The sequence below is a fragment of the Alligator mississippiensis genome, chromosome 2 (genome assembly GCF_030867095.1).
Source record: "Alligator mississippiensis isolate rAllMis1 chromosome 2, rAllMis1, whole genome shotgun sequence".
Lineage (NCBI taxonomy): Eukaryota > Metazoa > Chordata > Crocodylia > Alligatoridae > Alligator > Alligator mississippiensis.
The window spans coordinates 20473652-20495388 of NC_081825.1; the positions used below are offsets into that span (position 1 = coordinate 20473652).

General features: G+C 43.2%; 1 protein-coding gene across 3 annotated transcripts in view; it reads left to right on the plus strand.

Annotated features, from left to right (window-relative positions):
• The window catches only part of FAM193A (family with sequence similarity 193 member A), a 152256-nt gene that overhangs the window by 95633 nt on the left and 34886 nt on the right, over nucleotides 1–21737 (plus strand). For 2 of the 3 annotated variants that reach the window (XM_059721519.1, XM_059721520.1), the window contains exons 9-13: nucleotides 2016–2093; nucleotides 10439–10551; nucleotides 10730–10972; nucleotides 17935–18088; nucleotides 18182–18361. In XM_059721519.1, the coding sequence (XP_059577502.1) occupies nucleotides 2016–2093; nucleotides 10439–10551; nucleotides 10730–10972; nucleotides 17935–18088; nucleotides 18182–18361 (768 nt within the window). The remainder of the gene's footprint in view (nucleotides 1–2015; nucleotides 2094–10438; nucleotides 10552–10729; nucleotides 10973–17934; nucleotides 18089–18181; nucleotides 18362–21737) is intronic. The other variant, XM_059721521.1, reaches the window with a different exon arrangement.

Consider the following 21737-nt stretch of genomic DNA (forward strand, 5'->3'; position numbering starts at 1 on the left):
AGATGACCAACACCCCCTTCCTCCTCCTCCTCCCCCCCCCCCCCCCCCAAAGAATTGGATTCTATACCTGGAAAAACCTAAATTCTAATAATTGGGGGCATTGTCCTAAATTCACCCCCCTCCCACTGCTATGGTGCAGGGTGAAGGGCTGGATCCTTGGCTCTTGCCTCATGCTTGTGCCTGCCCTTGCACTCTCTGCCTTCCCCCACCGTTTTACCTTCTACTGCAGCTCTGCTCCTTTGGAGCACTCAGCAGCAGTATGGCTCTAGCCTGGCAAGGGAGCAGCAGTAGCAGATCCTGCAGGCAGTGTCAGCTGGAACTGGAATAAAAGGTAAGGGGGGAAGGTGGGAGAGGAGGTGGAAGAGCTTGCATGGTGGAGCAGGGGTTGGGGAAGGCGGACACGGGGGTGGGGTGGCAGGCTTCAGGTTTTCCCCCATTCTCTACCATGCTCCTATTAGTTGTGCCCCTTCTTTCCTCCCCCTCACCCCCCCCAACCTCAAACAAAGCTGTTCCAGCCTGGGGCAGGTGGCAACTCAGCTCTGGCTTTAGCCTGGGGCCAAGCCAGAACTGAGCCACTGCCTGTCCTAGACCATGTTGATTGAGGGTGGCTGATCTTGGATTTGAGTAAGTTACGGTAATTAAAGTGATCAGGTGTAGAGGAGAAGAATTCATATATTTCATAGACATTAGGGCTGGAATGGACCTTGTAAGATCATTGGGTCCAACCCCCTGCCCAAGGGGCAGGAAGTCAGCTAGGTTCAAAGGATCCCAGCAAGGTAAATATCCAAATGTTTCTTGAAAGTGTCCAGAGTAGGTGCTTGCACCACCTTTGGGGTTGGGGGAGTCTGTTCAGGCCTTGGGGGCTCAGACAGTAAAGAAGTTTTTCCTTATGTCCATCCTAAAATGGTCTTGCAGGAGTTTGACTGTTGGACCCTGTCATCCCCTGTTTGAATTGGTATTTCTTAAATCAGTTAACACTATATTTGTCTACTGTAAGTAGTAACATTTTTAAATCCTTTTAAAGTTTTGGGGTTTTTGCAAGTGATCTTAAAAAATTTAAGTTTTAACTAGTGTAACCCAGGGAATTTTAGGGAACACATCTTTGTGGAACAGTTCTGTTCCAAGTGCTTTTGAATTTCTGCTACTTAATCTGTCATTCATTATTGCATTATGTCAAGGGAAACCTGGAATATGTGTTCTCCCTTGTCAGTGAGCCAGTTCTTCCAAATTGGAAGACTAATAGAAAAAAAAATAATTTTGGGACTTCACTGTGTTAAAGTCTGACATTTTTGCATTCTCTCAAAGTGAGGGTATGTGATAAATCTGAAGCATGCTGCTTTTGGACAAATGTAACTTGCCCGTAATGGTGCATTTCCAGCAGTGTTGCCTCAAGGCATGGTATAATTTAATAGGAGCCATTTTTGAGAACTGGATAAACTGTAGATAAAGAATACATTTGAGAAAGGTAGTGAACCTTAAATGCTGGTGATCTAGATCATTAACTGCAGGTGATGAATTCAAGAAATCCCAACTTCAAAATCAGACGTAATCTTCTCTTAGTATGTGAATCAGTAAACGAAATGCTATTGGGTATTAGATGTCAGACATTTTGCTTGTTGTCAGTGTTTTTTGTGAACTATGAAATAGAGCAGAATGCCAGTGTAAAGACAGTATTAAAAAAAATAAAATAAAACCCCACAAAAAAAAACCAAAACAGATTTGTAAAATGGTGTGGGTGTCCAGGTGGGTCTATGTGTAACAGCTGAATTTTTCAATGTGTTTCTGTTTGTTTGTTAGTTAGCCAGTTTTTAAGGAGGTAAGAAGAGCACTTGGAAAATTAACTTAATCTCTAATATTGAATAACCTACTTGACTCTCTTTTTCATTGAATAAGGTACTTGTAAATATTCTGAAATAAGTGTAGGTGTAATAGATGAAATAAAACTTGGTGGTAACTTAACACAATGTAGTAGTACCATGTTTAGACTAACAGGCTGTCTTGAAATCCTGTTCTAGATGGCAATGAAAACAAAACAACGCATGTTAAAAGAAGACTGGGAATTTTTTAAACAGAGGCGTTTTATTGAGGAGCAGGTAAGATTTTCGTTTTTAACTATTTTAATTTTATACTAAGTAATTTGAATATTTCTAGTAAGTTGTGACACAAGCACTTGGCAGTGAAACAGTAATTTGTATATTAATCATATGCGGTCTAATTTTACCACCAGGTGGGTAGGGGACTTCTTTACCCCTTTTGTAGGAGCTGTGCCCTACTGCAGAAAGAATGTAAGATTCATGGAAACAGGAAGGACTGTTTGCAGGAGGGTGCATGACTCTAACCCAAGGGTTAGCAACTATGGCCCATAGGCCAGATCCAGCCCATGAAGATTTTTTTACTGAGCCTGCCAAGCTCCAGGACACAGCAAACTACAAGGAGTGCTTCGGGATGCTTGGAGGAGCTATAGCCATAGCAATGCAGTCTGTGCTGAGCTGGGCAGGGGCATGCTGGTGCCTCTGTCTCAGTCCTGGCTGCTGCCCAGCACAAGGGACATCAGAATGTGTGAGGAGCTGCAGTGGCAGTAGCAGCAGGGACTGGTACAGAAGTGCTAGCAGATTCCTGACGAGCCCAGTGAATGGTGCAGAATGGCTTAAGGATGCACGCTTGGCCGCGCCTTGGCCTGCATGGTCTGTTCTGCACTTTGCACCAGGCTGGTCAGTGACATGTTGCTGGCCCTGTCCCAGTCCTTGCTGCTACAGCAGGTAACCAGCAGAGCGTGCTTTGGGTTATGTGATGGAGCTGGGCAGTCCATTCTGCACTGTGCTGGGAAGCAGCTACAGCATTTGGGACCGGGACAGAGGCACCAACATGTCTCTGATCAGCCTAGCATGGCTGCAGCTGCAGCTGTGGCAGCAGTTATGGCTCCTCCACATGTCCCAAAGCACACTGCACTGGGCAGCAGCAGTAGGGATAGACACCAACATGTCCATGATTAGCCTGGCACAGACCACATGGCCATGGCTACAGCCCTGGCTGTTGCTGCAGCATTTGCACTTTGGGATGCTTCTTGCAGTCTGCCAGTCCTGGAACTTGGTGTACCACATGCTTGTGAGCAGCTGCAGTAGGGACTGGGACAGGGGTTCCAGGATGTCACCTACCAGACACAGGCTCTCCAAGCAGCCAGGTAATGAGCTGCCTGGTGCTGCACTTGCTCAACTGCAGTTGTGCTTTGTGGGTAGGAACCTTCTGCTCTGATACGTGCTGCAGACTGGCAGGGGCTTGCTTGCAACCCAATGGCTAGGGACAGAAATTGCACATAAACTGGTATAAATGATCGGAAACTTGTTCAAATCTGTAATGCAACAGAAGTTCAGTGCACATAAACAGCTTTCAAAATGGCTGAAACTGGTCTAAGATAAACCAGGTTGGATGTAGTTATCAAACTTAACTTATTTAGGTTAAATGGGTGCATTGAACTTCTGTCCTAGATCCCTCCCAGATTCAAGTTAACTTGCAGCCCCCAACATCCCAGGATGCTTTGCACCTCCTCTGCAAACCCCCCTCACAGAGTGGATGGGCTGGCTTTTGGCCCAAGCTGTCTGCTCTAGCCAAGCAGAGCAGTGTGATCTAGCGCCCTTTCTGTGCTGGGTTTCTGACTGAAGCCACTGCAGGCATGTGGCTGCATTTCTGCAATCAAAACTGAATGTGTATTTATTTACTTGCTTATTGATTCAGTCTACACAGCTTAGACTGACCTGCAGAGATCGAATCAATCCAGCTTTGGGCTTTTTGACTGTCTGTACTCAGCCAGTGTGTGAGCAAGGGCTACCTGCTCCTTTGTCTCTCAGTATGCAGTGCTGTCTGTCCCTAGAGGTTCTGGGGACAGGATTGTGCCTGATGGGTGCTCCATTGCTAGGGACAGAAGTTGCATATAAACTGGTTTAAGTGATCAGAAACTGGTTTAAAACTGTAACAGAACAGAAATTCAGTACATATAAACCAGTTTCAAAATGGCCAAAACTGGTTTAAGAGAAGCCTGGTTAAATGTGTCACACTTAACTAATTTAGCTCAAACTGGTTTCTGAAACTTCTGTGCCAGACCCCTTCCTTGTGTAAATTAAATCGGATTTCCCCCCAATGTACTTTTCAGCCCTGGGCTGGGCTGTCTGTTCCAGAGACCAGGCCCTGCCCCTCTGCTTTCTAGTCAGGACAGTAAGAAGCGGCTCACAGGCTAGCTCACTGCACCCCCCAGACAAACCCTAGCTGGGATCTGAGGCCAGGGAGGGGGGGTTAAACTAACATTCCTGAGAGTACAGATCTGCTCTGCCTTGCTAAAACTTAGTGCTGGCTGCAGCTATGGACTACAAATCCCAGAGGCACGTATAAGCAGGAAGAGGAAGTGATGAGCAATCCTGAAAGTCCTGCTACTCTGATTTGATTGTGGACTGCAAATCCCAGAGACCTCGGGGGCAGCAGAAAGAGGAAGTGAACACAGCTCAGGCTGCATTCATAACTCTTCAGTGTATAGTTTTTCAGAAAGAGAACTATTCTTGTTCAAGGTTTTGTGAATTCAATGCCACTACCACTCCCCTCTCCACCCTGCCCCACCCCCCAGCCCAGGTAGAGCATAGGCTGGGGCGTGGCCATGCACCCTGTGCTCCAGCAGGGCTTTCTCTCTTCCTTCCTCTTTGGCAGTGGCTTGTAGGTATGCTCTAGTGCCCCCAGGCTTCTGGCTTGAGCCACTGCAGGCATGTGGCTGCATTTCCTGAATCAAAAGTGAACGTCTGTTCATTTGCTTATTGGTTCAGTCTGTGCAGCTTAGACTATCCTGCAAAGACTGAATCAATTCAGCCTCAAGCTTTTTTGACTGTCTGTACTTAGCCCTTGTGTCTTTCCCACAACTAAGAAATTGCAAAGAGCTGTGGTGAGTTCCTGAAATTTACTCAAAGGAGTGCCACTGATTGATTAATTCAGCATCGGTGTCAGCCAGGCAATCCACTAATCTTTGTATACATGCTCTCCTGAAGGAGCCACCCACTGCCATGTTGTTGAAGAAAAGACAAATCTGATGGTGAATGTGTTCAATGAGCATTGGACATAATTACACTTTTGTGCAATGCAACGACAAAACAGCATGCTCCATTTGTCAAGACCCTGTTTCAGGGGTCAGGGAATACAATATTAGGCACCACTTTGATACACATCATAAAGAAAAGGTATGACTGCTTGGTAGGGCAACTTTAAGAGTTACAAAATAGAAGGTCAGAGAAACAGTTTGCGTAGTCAGCAGAATATTTTTAGAAGACGCATTGAACAAAACTTAGCAGTTGTTCAAGTTAGTTATTGTATGGCTATGTTGTTTGCTGATGGTGGGAGACTTTTTACAGATAGTGAATTCACAAAGGAGTGTGTAATGAAAATGATTTGAGGAGTTATGTCCTAAGAGAAAAAGAAAAAAGAAAACTTGAAACACGAGATGAGCCTTTGTGCTCATACTGTGAGCAGAGGAGTTGAAGAGATTGGGATGGATTTGCTTTCCACACTGAAAGAAAAAGCCAAAATGTTCCAGCACTTGTCATTAGCACTCGATGAGAATAAAGATGTCAGATACAGCTCAACTGCTCATATTTGTGTGAGGAATAGACTCACTGTTTGAGGCTACTGAGGAGCTTGGTGCATTTCAGAGTTTTTGAAGGGGACAATCGGAAGAGAAGACATTTCTCATAGTGTGTAAAATAACATGCATCTGCTGAGGTGGAAGAAACTGAAAAGCTTAATGAATGACATGCAAAACATGACAGGATGCAAGGTTGATGTCACAGGATACATCAACAACAAAATGCAAAAATTGAATAACCCTCCTGTTTAGCTTCATCACATTCACATTCACCAATAGGTGTTGTGCAGCAAGGTATTACATTGGGAAAGCCAAAGCCATGGGTGTTTCTGTTTCAAGCATGACTTTCATTAGTGGCCGTGGCTTGAACGGTTGCCAGTTTCCAGAGTTCCTTGCTGGTGTTAAAACAGAATATGGAGATATTTTGTATTGCATAGAAGGTGAGATGGCTCAGTTGGGTACGGTTCTCAAATGTTTCTTCTACAAAGATGTATTTGGTAGCAGTGTGGGTCAGAGACAAAAAAGAAATGCAAAACTCTAGAACTCTTTGTTCAAAGATCATACCTTTTATTAGACCAACTAAGAAATTGCAAAAAAAATTATCCTTTTCACTTAGCTTGCAGAAAGATTTTTTTTTCTTTTGCAGTTTCTTAGTTGGTTTAAGATATCATTTCTGAACAAAGAGTTCTAGAGTTTTGTATTTCTTCTACAAAGATTGATATATTTCTAGTAGAGACGGGAGTTAAGCTTTCTGCTTTGTCTGATCCTACATAGATTTGAGATTTAGCATTTTTAGTGGACATGTAACAGAACTGTTGAATAATCTGAATGTGAGACTCCAGGGGAAGGGAAAAGTACGGTCTGAAATGTATGCTTATGTGAAGACAAGGTTCTTTTGGGAAAATCCAATTTATCTTTTTTTCAACCAGCTCAAATAGTTGGAAAAATTCTTCTTTGCAAGCTTTCGGGTACAAATACCCTTCGTCAGGATGAGGAAACATCTGCAGTTGGTCTGTGCTCTTCCTGGATGAAATAGTAGAACCAGAAGCCAGTATGCATGGGGAAGAGCCACTCAGTGACAATGTAAGTTGAGGTAGGCAATGGGTAAGGGGGGGGGGGGGGGGGTAGGGTGGAATGAATATAGCTGGTAAATAGTAGAGACGTTACCTGGGGAGTCGGATGTTAGGCAAGTTATAATGTGTCCTAAATCCAACGTCTATTTTAGTCCATTAATTTTTGTATCCAGTAGGTTGATGAAGTGAAGTTTGTAGGCTCATCTGTGAAAGGTGTTTTATAAATTCCCTTAGAGGATTAGAACCGAGAGACTGGAGAGACAGTGGTTTTCTTGTGATAAGTGTGCCCCCACAGGTAATTGGGTATTCTTAACTTTGATAGATTTGTTGGTGTGCATTCAATCGGACAAGAATACCCAGTTACATGTGGGGGCACATTTCTCATGGACTAAAATAAACATTGGATTTATGACGCATTATAACTTGCCTAACATCCGACTCCCCAGGTAACTGCTCTACTATTTTACCAGCTGTATTCATTGCGCCCTACCCCCCTCTCTTACCCACTGGCTACCTCAACTTACACTGTCACTGGCTGGCTTTCTCTCATGCATACTGGCTTCTGGTTCTACTATTTCATCCAGGAAGAGCACAGACCAGCTGGAAATGCTTCCTCAGCCTGACAAAGGGTATTTGTACCCAAAAGCTTGCAAAGAAGAATGTTTCCATCTATTTGAGTGGGTCTAATAAAAGATCTCAGATTTACCCAAATAACCTTGTCTGCCTATGTTCTTAGACCAACATGGCTACAACATGTACTGCTGATGTGAAAGCATTTGAGATCTACAAATGAATCTTTTGATGAGACATATCACTGAAAAAACATTTTATACCTTCGTAGTTGCAAACACATAGAGTGAAGAAGGAGTTGATTTGAATTTTCCACAGGGTAGGTTTATTGAGACTTTTTTCAAACAATTTCAGGAGGAATTCCAGAAAAAGGTTTAAGGATTTCCTTAAGTATTCAAAACACATTCATCTTAATTTTTCTAAAATGTATTTGCATTTGACTTTGAAGAGGCACCTCAAGTTTATTAGATAGAACTTGCAGATCTTCAAGTAAGTGATACATTGAAAGACTCTTTACAAAGCAAATGACCTGATCGCCAGGGATGCTGGTTTTCTCTTTTTAAAAATCCTAAATTTTCTGATCTGCATTTGACCCAAAATCAGTGTCTTTCTGCTGTGCATGCGTGTGTGTGTCTGTGTGTGTGTATTAGTTGAACACAATTTCTTATTGATGTATTTACAATTTTAAAGCAATTTGGAAGCCTACCATGCCTTAATCATTGTAATAAAATACATTCTAAATGCCTATACATTTTGGCATTTGATTCTTTTTTTATCATGGAAAATCAGAACACCCTCTGCCCCCTTTGCTCACCAGGATGCAGGTCCAGCTGTGGCTGTCCTGTCCCATCCCCCCCTCAACTGCTGCTTCGTGGCACTGAGCAGCCCTGGTATGCCAGCCCCTGCCATTGTCCCTCACTTCCAAGCCATGGTTCCCCAGCCCTGCTGGTGCCTCTCGCTTCCAACCTACTGCCCCTGCCCCCAGGTCCCAGCCCCGCCAGTGTGAGGGGGGAGGGGAAGTGGGCACAGGTGATACATTAGGAGGTGGCAGTGGGGGCATGTGCTCCCCCAGATTTCTGCACCTGCAGCAGGGTGTGGGGCTGCAGATGGGCCAGACCAGCTCCAGGCGGAAGCTGCCTTGGCAGCCTAGTGGGTGGGACCCAGCACAGGATGGAGCTCCATGCCGCCATGGCCACCAGGGTGAAGCGCAGCGGCATGAAGTTGTGCTCTCACTTGCTGGGCATGCAAGAGGCACTTCACCTTGGTGGTCACGGCAGTGTGGTGCTCCCTCCCGTGACTTCTGCCTGGAGTTGGTCAGGCCAGGCTGCAGCCCTATGCCTCACACCCCACAGTGGGCACAGAAATACGGGGTCCATGTGCTCTCCCCCCTTGCCTGACATGTTGCTTGTATTCCCTCACCCTCTCATGTCACCCATGTCACCTGTGCCCCTCCCATCCCCCATAGACTTGCTTGGAGGGAGCTGCTCTCCACCACCCTGCCTGGGTGCAGTGTGTATGTGTTTGTACACACATGTGCATGGTGGCCCTGCCCTCTGCGTCTTGCTTCCCCGCAGCCCCTTGCAGGCTGGAGCACTGCCAGACTGCAAGGGGAAACCTGCTGTTTCCTGTATTTTCCTTTTTAAAGGTGAAAATCCACGTTTTTCCACAAGAAACAGAAACCCTGGATCTCTGCTGATCACCTTCCATTCAAGTCTCCTGACCGCAGTATACTTGTAGACAAAGAGTTTTGCTGCTGGCATGATAAGTTTTTGGGAGCATGTCTGCAAATAGATTTTGTCAATAATGAAGTTAGTCAAATCTAACATTTATGGTCAAGATTTGACTGATGAATCACTTGCATCGGGATTTAATGGTGAATGTAAGCAGTACAAGTATTGACATCAGCTTATGTGAGCAAAATGCAACTGCAGTGCTCTCGCTAATTTGTAATGAATACAACCTAACAATAAAGAGAAAATATGCAAAACACATTTAATCTTCCAGACCTATTCTCCCTTCTTCCCCCAACCCCCATCAAAAAAAAAAAAAAAAAAATCTCATGCAACCTTCTGTCCTCCATGTGAACATCACCAAAGTAAGTTATACAATCTGGCCCTACCAGCTGAGCAGTGTTTAATTCAGTCCTTCATTACTGAAAGGTTGCTGACCTCCGCTGTAGCCCATTGGTTACATGCATGCGTTTGGGAGGTTGTAGATGGGGTTTTGAACTGCCTCAGTCTGAACAGAGAAGTTAACCTGAATCTCCTGTTTTCTGGGTGAGCCTTCTACCCACTGAGCTGCTGCATCAGGTGGGCGCACTAGCTCACTCTACTTGATTTGTATTTCAAATGAAAATGATTGCAACTGAATTGCTGTGAAATGTCTAATTCTGCACACCTGTTACAGCAATCTCTTCAGTAGACGAAAGTCAAGGGTCCTTTGTCCTTGAATCCCAACGGACATAAATACTTAGCAGCTCACAGGAGTGTAGGTCTGGGCATGAAAAAGCCAAGCAGGTACCTGAAGAACTTTGAGGTCGGACAGTGGGGTTCTAATGAGTTGGGCATCTCCAGGACTAGCTTGTTTTCTAAGTGGGGGTGGTTTTCATTGCAGTTTTGGAGTTAGGTTCCTGAATCTTGCCTGTTCTAGGCTTCTGAATTCTTATTTGGATCTAGCTTAGAGTAGCAACAGAGTTGGCTGTACAGCTTCTAACTAAACTTGCACGTTTTTTCATTCTTCCTCCACTTGCGAATAATGTCCTTCTGCACATATCTTTGAATAAGAGAGAGAAGTGCTGAAGTGAAAGAGCTTGGTGTAGTGATAGAGTAGGAATTTGTACAAAAAAGGCTAAATCTATACATGGGCCAGAGAGATGGACAAAGGTGTCTAATTTCTTTCATGTAGAAATGTTTTTTCTTTGAGTCAGCATGTATTTTGAATGCCAGACATGTATCACTTTTAAATCTAAACTTTTAATTTATACATGTTTTGACATAGTGCTGTGATGACCAAAACATTACGTTTATCAAGTTATTACCTGATTTAGACATGCTTCCTTTGAAGTGCTATATTGCAAATGGAAAAAATATTTCTGCCATTAATTATGTATATCGTGAACTATGATTAAAACTTTAGTGAAAATGTTTGCAGCGCTAAAACTCTGCTTTATAATTTACTTTAGCTAAATAACAAGAAAGCACTAGCTGGAGAGAACAACTTCACAGACACAATGAGGCATATGCTGTCATCACGTCTGAGCATGCCTGACTGTCCCAACTGTAATTATAGAAGAAGGTGAGTTGATGTTTTTAACATGAGATCATAATAAAACATTAACTTTGTGTGTTAAAGAAAAAAAGGAAAATCCAGTATTGTGGCAGGCACAGTGCATTAATAGATTTGAAAGCTACTTAAAACTATAGTTGAAAAATCTGTGAAGTAAAGTTTTGTGATCATCTTAATTCTTGAGCAGATGTACTTGTGATGACTGCAGCCTTTCACACATTTTAACATGTGGCATCATGGATTCACCAATAACGGATGACATCCATATTAACCAGTTACCACTACAAATTGATTCTGCTCCGGATTATCTATCTGAGATCCGCCCACCTAGTATGTCTTCAGCAAGCTCAGGATCAGGTTCCAGCTCTCCTATTACAGTTCAGCAACATCCCAGACTAATCCTCACAGATAATGGCTCTGCACCAACTTTGTAAGTGTTTTTTATTGCAAATTTTTAAATCGTAGTGAATTTGAAAAACAATGGAAGGCAAGTTGCAAAAGGTCAATCATCCTAGAAAGAGAAACTGGCATTGCATAAAGTTTATTATTTAACATTTATTGCACTTAAAAAGCCAAGCACATAGTGCCCCATTTGCTAGATTGTAAATGATTAATCTTAAAGTAATTTAAAATTCTTTACAGGAATGCAGGTAATTCTGTGCAAGATAAGCATGTGTTGGATTTCAGAAAGGTTGTTGTCTTTTCTGCCATTAATTTTCAGTCTCAAATGGTAAGGAGTAGAGCTTTGCTGTAGGGATCTCCTGCAAACCTGGATGTCATTTCCCACTGAGCAACTTATTTTGGTGAGAGACATTTTTTAAGATGGTAGCTCTTCTCTGTTTTGTTAAAAAGCATAGGTTGCTAATGAATAGAGCTTAATAAGTCCACTTAATGTGCTAAGTTGGAAACCTCTCCTTTGCCACCAATTTCTACAGAAGATAGAATTCCTTTATTTAAGTTGTTGCTGGCCCTTTTAAAGTTATCAAGATGGCAAACAATTATTTTGTGTTTTGCCTGGAAAAGTTTATCTACAACTCAAATTCTGGTTCACTTCACAGTCTTATAGGGAGTTGTGTATTTGGGAGATCTTTTGACACAGAGGAAACGATCCTTCCTTTCTTTACTGATCTTGTCTTTTCAACTCTCAGATTCCTCTGCAGTAGCAAAACAGGCCATATATGCCCAACAATCTAAGAAAAGATGCAAATGATGTTTCCACACCTCCTGGCAAATCACCTAGCTACTTAGGACCAGCATCTCAGGCCTGAGAGAGACTCCATGCAGCTTGTCTCCATCATTGCCATCAGATTGGCAATAGATTTGAATCACTGTACTTACTCTTTTATTTGCTATGCAGTATTAAGCTTGAAACCCATGTGGAGCAGGGTTCTTTGGCCTAAAGGTGCCTGGATTCCTTGTGGGCTTTTCAAATCATGTGCCACTACTCTTTAAGTGGTATTACAAAGATTTAACTAAAAGAAGTTCTTTCACTGACAGATTAGGAAATTTAACCATAGAGCTGTTTCAGTTTATCACAGTAAAAACGTGTATATTTTGAAAGACATCTCTGTTAAACAGAGATTAAAAGTGGGCCCCTAAGGAGGTGAGGAACATGCATGGGAACTACTTAAGAATATCATATTGGAGGCATAGAGCAAATGCATATTGCAAATAAAAAAAATGGAAAGTGGACCAAAAGAAAGCCGGTGTGACTTAATGATAGAGTTGCAGAGGCAATAAACAGAAAAAAGGCTTATTTCAAAAAGTGAAAGTCAAATCCTAATGAGGAAATTGAAAAAGATCATAAACACTGGCAAATCAAACACAAAATTGTAATTACAAGCTAAGAGAGAATTTGAGGAGAAACTTGCTAGAGACACAAAAGGTAACAATAAAACTTTAAGTACCACAGAAGCCGAAGACCTGCCAGGGAGCCGTGTTCACTGTGGAAGATGCTAGGGAAATTCCATCACTAGATCCATCCCTCTCTAGGGACAAATTACTGAAGCTGACCCAAATTGAGGTTTCATTAGATGAGGTTGTAGAGGAAATTTATAAACAGTAGCAAATCACCGCGACCTGATGGTATTCACCCACCATTCCTGAAGGAGCTTAGATCAGAAATTACAGAACTCTGAACCCTATCACTAAAACCAGTGTTGGTACCAGACCATTGGAGAACTGGCAGTGTGATTCCCATATTTAAAAAGGGCTCTAGAGGGGATTTGGGGAACTACAGGCCAGTGAGCCTAACTTCTGTTCCTGGAAACTGGTAAAAACAATAATAATAATAATAAGAATAAGAATTATTCAGCACACAGATAAACATGATTTACTGGGGAGGAGTCAAAGGCAGATCATGCTAGATTGGGGCAATCTAGTTGACATAGTATATTTGGACTTCCAAAAAAGCCTTTGACAAGGTCCCCCATCAGAGACTCCTAACTAAATTAGGTAGTCATGAGACTACAGAGAACATCCACTTGTGGATTAGAAATTGGCTCAAAGACAGAAAGCAAAGAGTGAGTGTGAATGGTCAGTATTCAGGATGGGAAGAAGTCCTCCAGGGATCTGTGTTGGGACCAGTGCTGTTCAACATATTCATAAATGATCTGGAAAAGGGGGTGACTAGTGAGGTGGCCAGATTTGCCAGTGTTGCCAATGACACAAAATTATGTCAAGTTGTAAGGATCAAGGTGGACTGCGAAGGAAAGGAAAAGGGGAAAACAAAGTAGAGATGCACCAATACATTGGTCTGATATTGCAGGGGTTGTCAACTGGGGGTGTGCCTACTCCTGGTGGTACTTTGAAAGGTCCCAGGGGGTACACGGAGCAGGAGGGGATGGAGCGCTGCCACCCCATGCTGCTGCCTCACAGGAGCAGGGCAGCACAGATGCTGTGCTGCTGCCACTCCGCTGCTTGCCACACCCCTGCTCCATGGCGGGGTGTTTCCCCACTGTGCTCTGCTCATTTGGCGACTCTCGCTGCTTGTCTGGGAGGGCACTGGGGGTGATGTGTGCCCCTGGATCTGCATGGAGTACGCCAAGCGGGCTGGGGGCTGTGCTGCATTGTGCTTGGGGCGGGTGGCAGCAGTACTGAGAGGGAGCTACGGTGGAATTTGGGGTGGCTGCAGCCCCCCTATAGCCCTCCTCCCAGCGCTGCCACTGCCCAACCTGCCTAGTACAGATCCTTTGAAGCCTTTCCATCCTGCACCTGCCCTGCCTGGGCAGCACCTACCCCAGCCCCACTCCCTCCCTCACCGCTGGGGGGTGGCATTGATTCCCCCCACACACACACATACCCCCCTTCCCACCCCTCCCCTTTCACCACAACAAACTTATCAGCTGCATTCAGCTATATCAGAAATTGGGTTGGTATTGGCCAGTATGTCTCCTTAAAGATCAGCTATTGGTATCAGCCCCCCAAATCTCTATCGATGCGTCCCTAAACCAAAGTACTAGGGTTTATTAAGGAGGGAATTGTAAACAAAATGGAAAGTAACATTATGCCGCTTTTAGGTCCATGTTGTGTCCACACCTTAAATACTGTATCCAGTTCTGGTCCCCACACTTCAAAAAGAATATAGAAGAACTAGAGAGGGTACAGAGAAGGGCAACATGGATGATTAGCAGTATGGAGAGAGACTAAGGAGAACTAGGCTTATTCCCTTTAGAAGAGGCACTTCATGGGGGACATAAGGGTTTACAAAATACTAAATGGTGAAGAGAAAGGAATTGGGGATTTATTTATTCTTAATGCAAGAGGGTAGGAGTCACAAAAGAAACTAGTAGATGTTAAGTGTAAAACTAACAAAAGGAAGTTCTTTTTCAGCCTGTAATTAAAGTGTGGAACTCATTGCAATCAGATGTGGATGCTGACAGTTTAGCCAAATTCAAAAAGGGATTGAACAACTTTTTGAAGGAAAGAGTCATCACTAGCTATTGAGCCCAGGATTTAGGGATGCAGCCTCTGAATTAAAGCTTCCTAAACCTTAAATGCTTGAGGCTGCATCAGAGAGGACCAGTGTAGGGGGGTGGGGATCTCTAGTCATACACAGTTCACTCTCCCTTTTAGCATTCACTCTCTGCCACTGTGACACAGGATATTGGGCAAGATGGACCTATGATCTGACAGGGTAAATGGCAGTTCTTATCTCTCATCTACTACAGACCCCTACATTTACATTTAACCACTAGTGGAAGCAGAGTTAAATTTGAGTGGTGACCCATCAGTCTTTTCAGTCCACATTCCTGCAATATTGAGAAATTGATACTTTGAAAAATCACTTGCATCTTGATTTTTATACTTATGCCATAAATGAACTACTTCTGAGAAGGGACATCATGTGAATCAGGAACATGCCACTACAAGACTTTTCAGGAAATATGGAGCTAGTTTATTTATTTATTTTTTTTAGAAAGGCCAGTGATTAAGATCTTGTTACATTAATATTTAAGTTCTCATGTGTGAGAATGGTGACATTAATGGTTAATCATCTGATTAAAAAAATAGTTTATTTGGTGAATATCATCCTCAAGAGCTGTGGACAGGTGAACAAATTGTACCAACTGAAGAGGGGGAAGTGTATTAGTCTGGTCTGTGGTAATTATTTTGCTTGCCTGTTCGTGTTATGGAGCTAATTGAAGCTAAGCCATTGAACCTTGACCTGCTTCATTTGGAATGAACTGCCTTTGATTACCATTCACCTGCTGCAGGGTAAGAGCAGATGCAAATAACAGCAACCTGACACCTGGTTAGTGTCCTTTGCAATCTTCACCCCCACCTTTAACTTGATATAATTTATTCATCTTTCCACACCCTAGAACTGCTGAGTAGTCATTCATTCGAGACCTCCAGCAAAAAAAAAAAAAAAAAAAGTGAAAAATGTAACTACTTATCTCCTGTATAAATCATAGAGCCTATGGTTTTTGAGACTTTTGATGTCAAGTACAATATGTATTACCATTGTTTTGACCCTTCCCCAAAGTGTAAGAGGTAGAAATAATTTTTTAAATTGTGGGAGTGGGTTGAACTTGTGTCTCCACATGGAGAAACCGTTGACAGCAACTAACCAAGCTGCTGTAGCGTGTTCACTCCTTAGGTTGATTCTGCCAAAGCAGGAGTTTCAAATGGGGTTGTGATGTGTGGCTCACAGGGCTGGAAATTTGGCAGTAGTAGCATTAATTGCTGCAGCTCCAGGAGTCGCAGCAGTTGCCACTCCTTCCATCACTAAATCTCCAAGGTCATGTGCCAAATGACACTACGTTTTGTTGCAGATACAGCCCAAGGGGCTCCCCATGTGGCTGGAAATTTGGTGGCAGGAAGAGCAACTGTAGCTCTGGGATGGCAGGACTTTGGGCTGAATTTAGCTCACTGCCTGTATCTTTGACACCTGTGTGCTAAAGTGATCAGTAGTAAAATTTAACTGATGTTTGAATTCTAATGACAAGTCCATAAATAATACCATGTTAGCACCTTATTTAAATGATAGAGGATAGTACAAATCTGCCAGCTAATTTTTTCAGGCCGCTTATAAATTCAGACATAAATTTCTTGAGTGATTTATATTTCAGGCTCATTTCAAAGCGTCTTCAGTCCACCAGGGCTAAAAATTTAATCTTTTATAATAAGAGCCTATATTCAGGAAAATACTTATGTAGAAAGTTTTGAGAAGGGTAGTATTCTGGCAATTTAGGTAGCTGCATAATTGCTATGTGTAGGGGTGTTCCAATTAATACAATCACTTTCCCTACCCTACCCCCATTTGAAGGCACTGAAGTGCCTGAAATTTGTTCAGTTTTTGGCTTTGCACATTAAATCAAGATGCATCTAACATGGGCAGGCAGTTTTTCGGGCGGAGGGTTGCTTACTGAGTTTTGGCAAGCCATCAAGGGCCGCATGACAGGCAACCAGGGGCAGATAAATACTAATTTTCTAAATTTTATATAGGGCCCCGTGGGCCTCATTTTGCCCACCCCTAATCTAACACAACCCGAGGATCATACAAATATTTTTTTTCCTAAGTGTCAATTTCCTGATCTCTCTATTTGTGTCTTGCACTTATTTCAGAACATTATGTAGTGTGAACAACTGCCTGAAAATCTCCTGTTTCTATATTTAAATAATGTATATCCATCGGGTGTTTTATATTTTGTCAAAAAAAAAAAAATCTTCCAAATGTTTCAGATCGGCTTTGCCTTGAAGCTGTTATCTCAAACTCAAGCAAACTTCTCTTCTTGAGGAAAGAAGATCTATAGTCTAACCTGCCTTATGAGAAGCTAATTTAGTTAAATCCAAGTAGCAGTTCCTAAATAAAACATTATTATGGAAAAATATGCATTTACTCTCCCTTTTGGGGAGGCTCTTTCTGTCCTTCATTATAACCTTTAATATGTTGGATATTTCTATCCCTATGGCATGTTTCACCCATGCATAACAGTGCTGAACTGTAGTTAGATCACAGCACAGAAACTTCCTGGAATGCAGAGAGATATAATACACGCTTTAAAAGCTCTTTATGTATTTGATGTTCTGTACAAAGTATTACGTACAGGCAACCCTAACTTATCACTCTTAATTGGTTCCTGAAAAAACGAGTGTTATATGAAACGAGCGTTAAGCGAAACCAAAAGTATTTGATGACCCAAGATGATGGCCGTGAGCATTATAACAAAACTTGCTGAGTGCTAAGTGAAATTTAGGTATCAATTTAAAATGAGTGTTATAGCAAAATGGCGCTAAGTGAAACAGCGTTAAGCGGGGTTGCCTGTAATTAATTTTTTCAGCATCCCTGCAAGGTAGGTAACTAAGCATGCATCTTTATTTTTTTTTTAGCTGTGGCAGGGAAAATATTCTAGTTAAATCTTTAGGAATTACAAGAATAAATGCTTCCCAGAGCTTATAGTTAAACACTATTTTTATATCACCACACTAGCACGGTAATGTGCTTCACAGAAGTATTAAAATGATTGATCAGATGATTATGCTCAGAATTCTCAAAATATTTTAAACTTTTTTCCCCCTCCAAGCAATTTGTTAGATATGCTTTTTTCATAAAAGGCAAAGTGGTTTTTTACCCCATCATGTTATAGTCAATGAATATCAGGAAGTGAAAGCAGTAGGAAAAAATATTGTACATAAAAACATTATACAATCTTATTTTTAGTCCCAACTTTCTGTTAAAAATTAAGCTATTACTTTTAAACAGGTTGGATGATACATAGTTATGTTTTAGTGATTAAAATTTATTGAAACAGATCGTTTTAAATTAAATCAGAATATTTATACAAATTACGATCTAAACTTTATTTCATTTCAGTGTTCTAGTACCTACTTTCACAATAGCAGAGGTTACTGGGCATCATGATTTATGTAAGCCTATTTTCCCCCCAGTGGTAGTGATGATGAAGATGTTGCACCGTTATCAGCAAAATTTGCTGATATCTATCCACTGAACAATTATGATGATGCAGAGGTTGTAGCCAATATGAATGGAATCCACAGTGAACTAAATGGTGGAGGAGAAAACATGGCATTGAAAGATGAGGTATGTATCTGTTTAAATTGTATCTTATCTGTCAGAAGAAAATGCCTGTTGGGGAATAGCATATTCTTTGTATTAAAAACTACTGATTTTCAGTCTCCTCAGGTGAGCAGTACTAGCAGCAGTTCCTCAGAAGCAGATGATGAAGAGGCAGATGGTGAAAGCAGTGGTGAACCACCAGGAACTCGGAAGGAAGAAATAAATCTAGGAAAAAGAACATTAAGGAAAGATGAAACAAAAGTGGATAGTCCTCCACCATCTTACCCCAGTCAGCAGGTAGAGGTTGTTTAAGTCTTAGACCCTATTGTAAATTAACTTTGAAATTTTGACAACTTGGGGGGTGAGACTTTTTCATTAGAGTATCAGTTACAAATGTAGAGCCTGGACAGTTGCTTTACACTGGTATAATCATGTGTAAATCGTCATAAAAATGTAATGGATACACGATATAAACCCCTGAATAGGGGTGGCCATGCAAGCCAGTGGACGTTTACCCCTGAAAGGGTAAGTTTTATAATCCAGTCAGTGTCAGCTATACTATTGGAGATGTCATCTGACTCTAGTCAATACCTTGGTAGTTGCTTGCTCAAGGCAACCAGGATGTTTCCTGTTCTCCTGCCATCTGCTGCTATGGTACAGATACACAGCCTACATTCTGACCAACTGTAGGGCTGTAGACAGATGTAACTGTATCACCATCAAAGGATACCAAATAAAAACTGTTTCAAAGCAACTGTTGTGACACTGCAACATCAAACCAGATGTAAATATAGCAGAACCACTTCAGCTTTGACTTTGTTCTGTTAAAAGTCAGTTTTCTATGATTCTAAGTTGAGGCAATATAGTTAATTAGGGTTGGAAGAGACCTCAGGAAGTCATCTAGTCCAGTGTTTCCCAACCAGCGTGCCATCAGAAATGAACAGGTGTGCCATGGAATTTTGCCATGGCAATGAGCTACAATAGGTATGAGGATGGGGAATGTCTTGACAGGTCTGCCGCAGAAAATTTTTATTAATAGATTCATAGATATTAGGGCTGGAAGGGACATCGGAAGATCATCGAGTCCAGCCCCCTGCCCAAAGGGCAGGAAGTCAGCAGGGATCATAGGATCCCAGCAAGATAAACATCTAAATGTCTCTTGAAGGTGTTCGGTGTAGGTGCTTGAACCACCTCTGGCGGCAGTCTATTCCAAACTTTGGGGGCTCAGACAGTAAAGAAATTCTTCCTTATGTCCAGCCTGAAACAGTCATGGAGGAGTTTGTGACCATTCGACCTTGTCATTCCTTGGGGCGCTATGGTGAACAGAGGTTCCCCGAGATCCTGGTGAGCACCCCTCATAAACTTACCAGGATCTGAGGGAACCTCTGTTTACCAGAGTGCCCCAAGGGATGACAAGGTCAAATCATCACAAACTCCTCCATGACCGTTTCAGGCTGGACATAAGGAACTTCTTTACTGTCTGAGTAATCTAAGTGTGCCTTGGGCTGGAAAAGGTTGGGAAACACTGAACTAGTCCAACCCCCTGCTGAAAGCAGGACCATCCCCAACAAGATCATCCCAGCCAAGGCTTTGTCTAGCCAGGTCTTAAAAACTTCCAGGAATGGAGACTTCTTTGGGTAACCTGTTCCGGTCGGTGCTTTACTACCCTCCTCGTGAGAGTTTTCCCTAATATCTAACCTAAACTTCCCTTGCTGCAACTTGAGACGCTTGATTCTTGTTCTGTCATCTACTGCCACTGAGAACAGTCTAGCTCTATCCTCTTCAGGTAACTGAAGGCTGTTATTAAATTTCCCCTCAGTCTTCTCTTCTGCAGACTAAAAGTCCAGCTCCCTCAGCCCCTCCTTAGAAGCCATGTGCCTCAGCCCCCTATTTATTTTTGTTGCCCTCCGCTGGACTCTTTCCAATTTGTCTAAATCTGTTCTTTAATGGGGGGCCAAAAACTGGACACAGTACTCCAGATGTGGCTTCATCAGTGCTGAATAGAGGGGAATAATCACTTCCTTTGATCTGCTGGTAACGTTGCTACTAATGCAGCCCAGTATGCTTAGTTCTTCGCAATAAGGGCAGACTGCTGGCTCATATTCAGCTTACCAAGTACCTCCAGGTTCTTTTCTGTGGAGCTGCTGTTTTAGCCAGTTGATCCCCAGCTTGTACTGGTGCATGGGATTGTTCTGTCCTAAGTACAGAACTTTGCATTTGTCCTCATGAGACCAATCATGGTCCAGTCCTCCAATTTGTCAAGGTCTCTGAATCCTAGCTCTACCCTCCAGCATATTTACTGCTCCTCCCAGCTTGGTGTCATCTGCAGACTTCCTGAGGGTGCACGCCATCTCATCTTCTGGGTTGCTTATGAAGATATTGAACAAAACTGGCCCCAGGACTGACCCCTGGGACACCTCACTTGATACTGGCTGCCAGCTAGACATTGAGACATTGATTACTACCCTTTGAACCCAATGATCCAACCAGGTTTTTTTGTCCACCTCACAGTCCCTTCATCCAACTCATACTTCCTTACCTTGCTTGTGAGAATTGTTGTGGGAGACTGTATTGAAAGCCTTGCTTAAAGTCAAGGTAGATCACACATACTGCTCTTCCTGAACCCACAGAGCCAGTCATCTCATCATAGAAGGCAATCAGGTTGGTCAGGTATGATTTGCCTTTGGTGAATCCCATGCTGGCTGTTCTTTTCCAAGTGCTTAGAACAGGGGCGGGCAATTATTTCAGGTGGAGGGCCACTTAATGAGGGTTGGTGAGCTGTCGGGGGCTGTATGGGTAGCCATGCCCCACGACAGGTTCCCCACCCCCTTGCCCCCCAAAAAAGCTCCTTTTAGGAGTGGGGAGTTACCATCTTAGAGCCAGAAAAAAACAAATCATTCACTAAAAGTCAAACACCTGCTATAACGCATTTTAATTTTTATTACAAAAAATATTTTTGTCATGAATTGTTTCCATATTGTATATGGAGGTACTTGTATAATAACTCAAAAATAAATTCTTAGTACTGTGTGTTGCATGGGGGGGTTGGTTGTGTGTGTATGGTGAGTGTGTATTTTGTGTGTGTGCATGTACAGGGGGGAGTGTGTGAGGGGGTGTGGCTGTGGGGGGGGCCATGGGGTATGTTGTGGGTTGTTGCATTTGTGGGGTGCGGGTGTGTGGCTCTGGAATACACTGTCCTTTCCTGCAGTCAACGCAAGCAACACAGGTATGTGTGTGGGGCAAGGTGGGGGTTGTGGGGTGGGAGCGGTGTGGGGACCCCCCCCCTTCCCTCCATGGTGCAGCAGCAGGCAGGGCACTGGTGCCCCGGCTCTGGCCAGTGCTTCGTGTCACAGCAAGGAGTGTAGCCCCTGCTGGGCCCTTTTGTTCCCTGGTGCTCCCCACGCTTGCGGGGCATAAGAGGGAAGCCCCAGACACTGGAGTCGGCTGCATTCCCTACCCCAGCCCACTCCAGTGCCTGGGGCTTCCCTCCTGTGCCCTGCCAATGGAGGGAGCACTGGGGAATCAAACAGCCCAGTGGGTGCTGCACTCCTCACAGTGCTGGCTGGAGTCAGGTACCAGTGCCAAGCAGAGCACCCCCACACACTCCTGTTGCTGCTGCCCCCCCACTGCCTGCCAGGGCTGCGCACTATGGGGGGGTGTGGGGGAGGGGTCC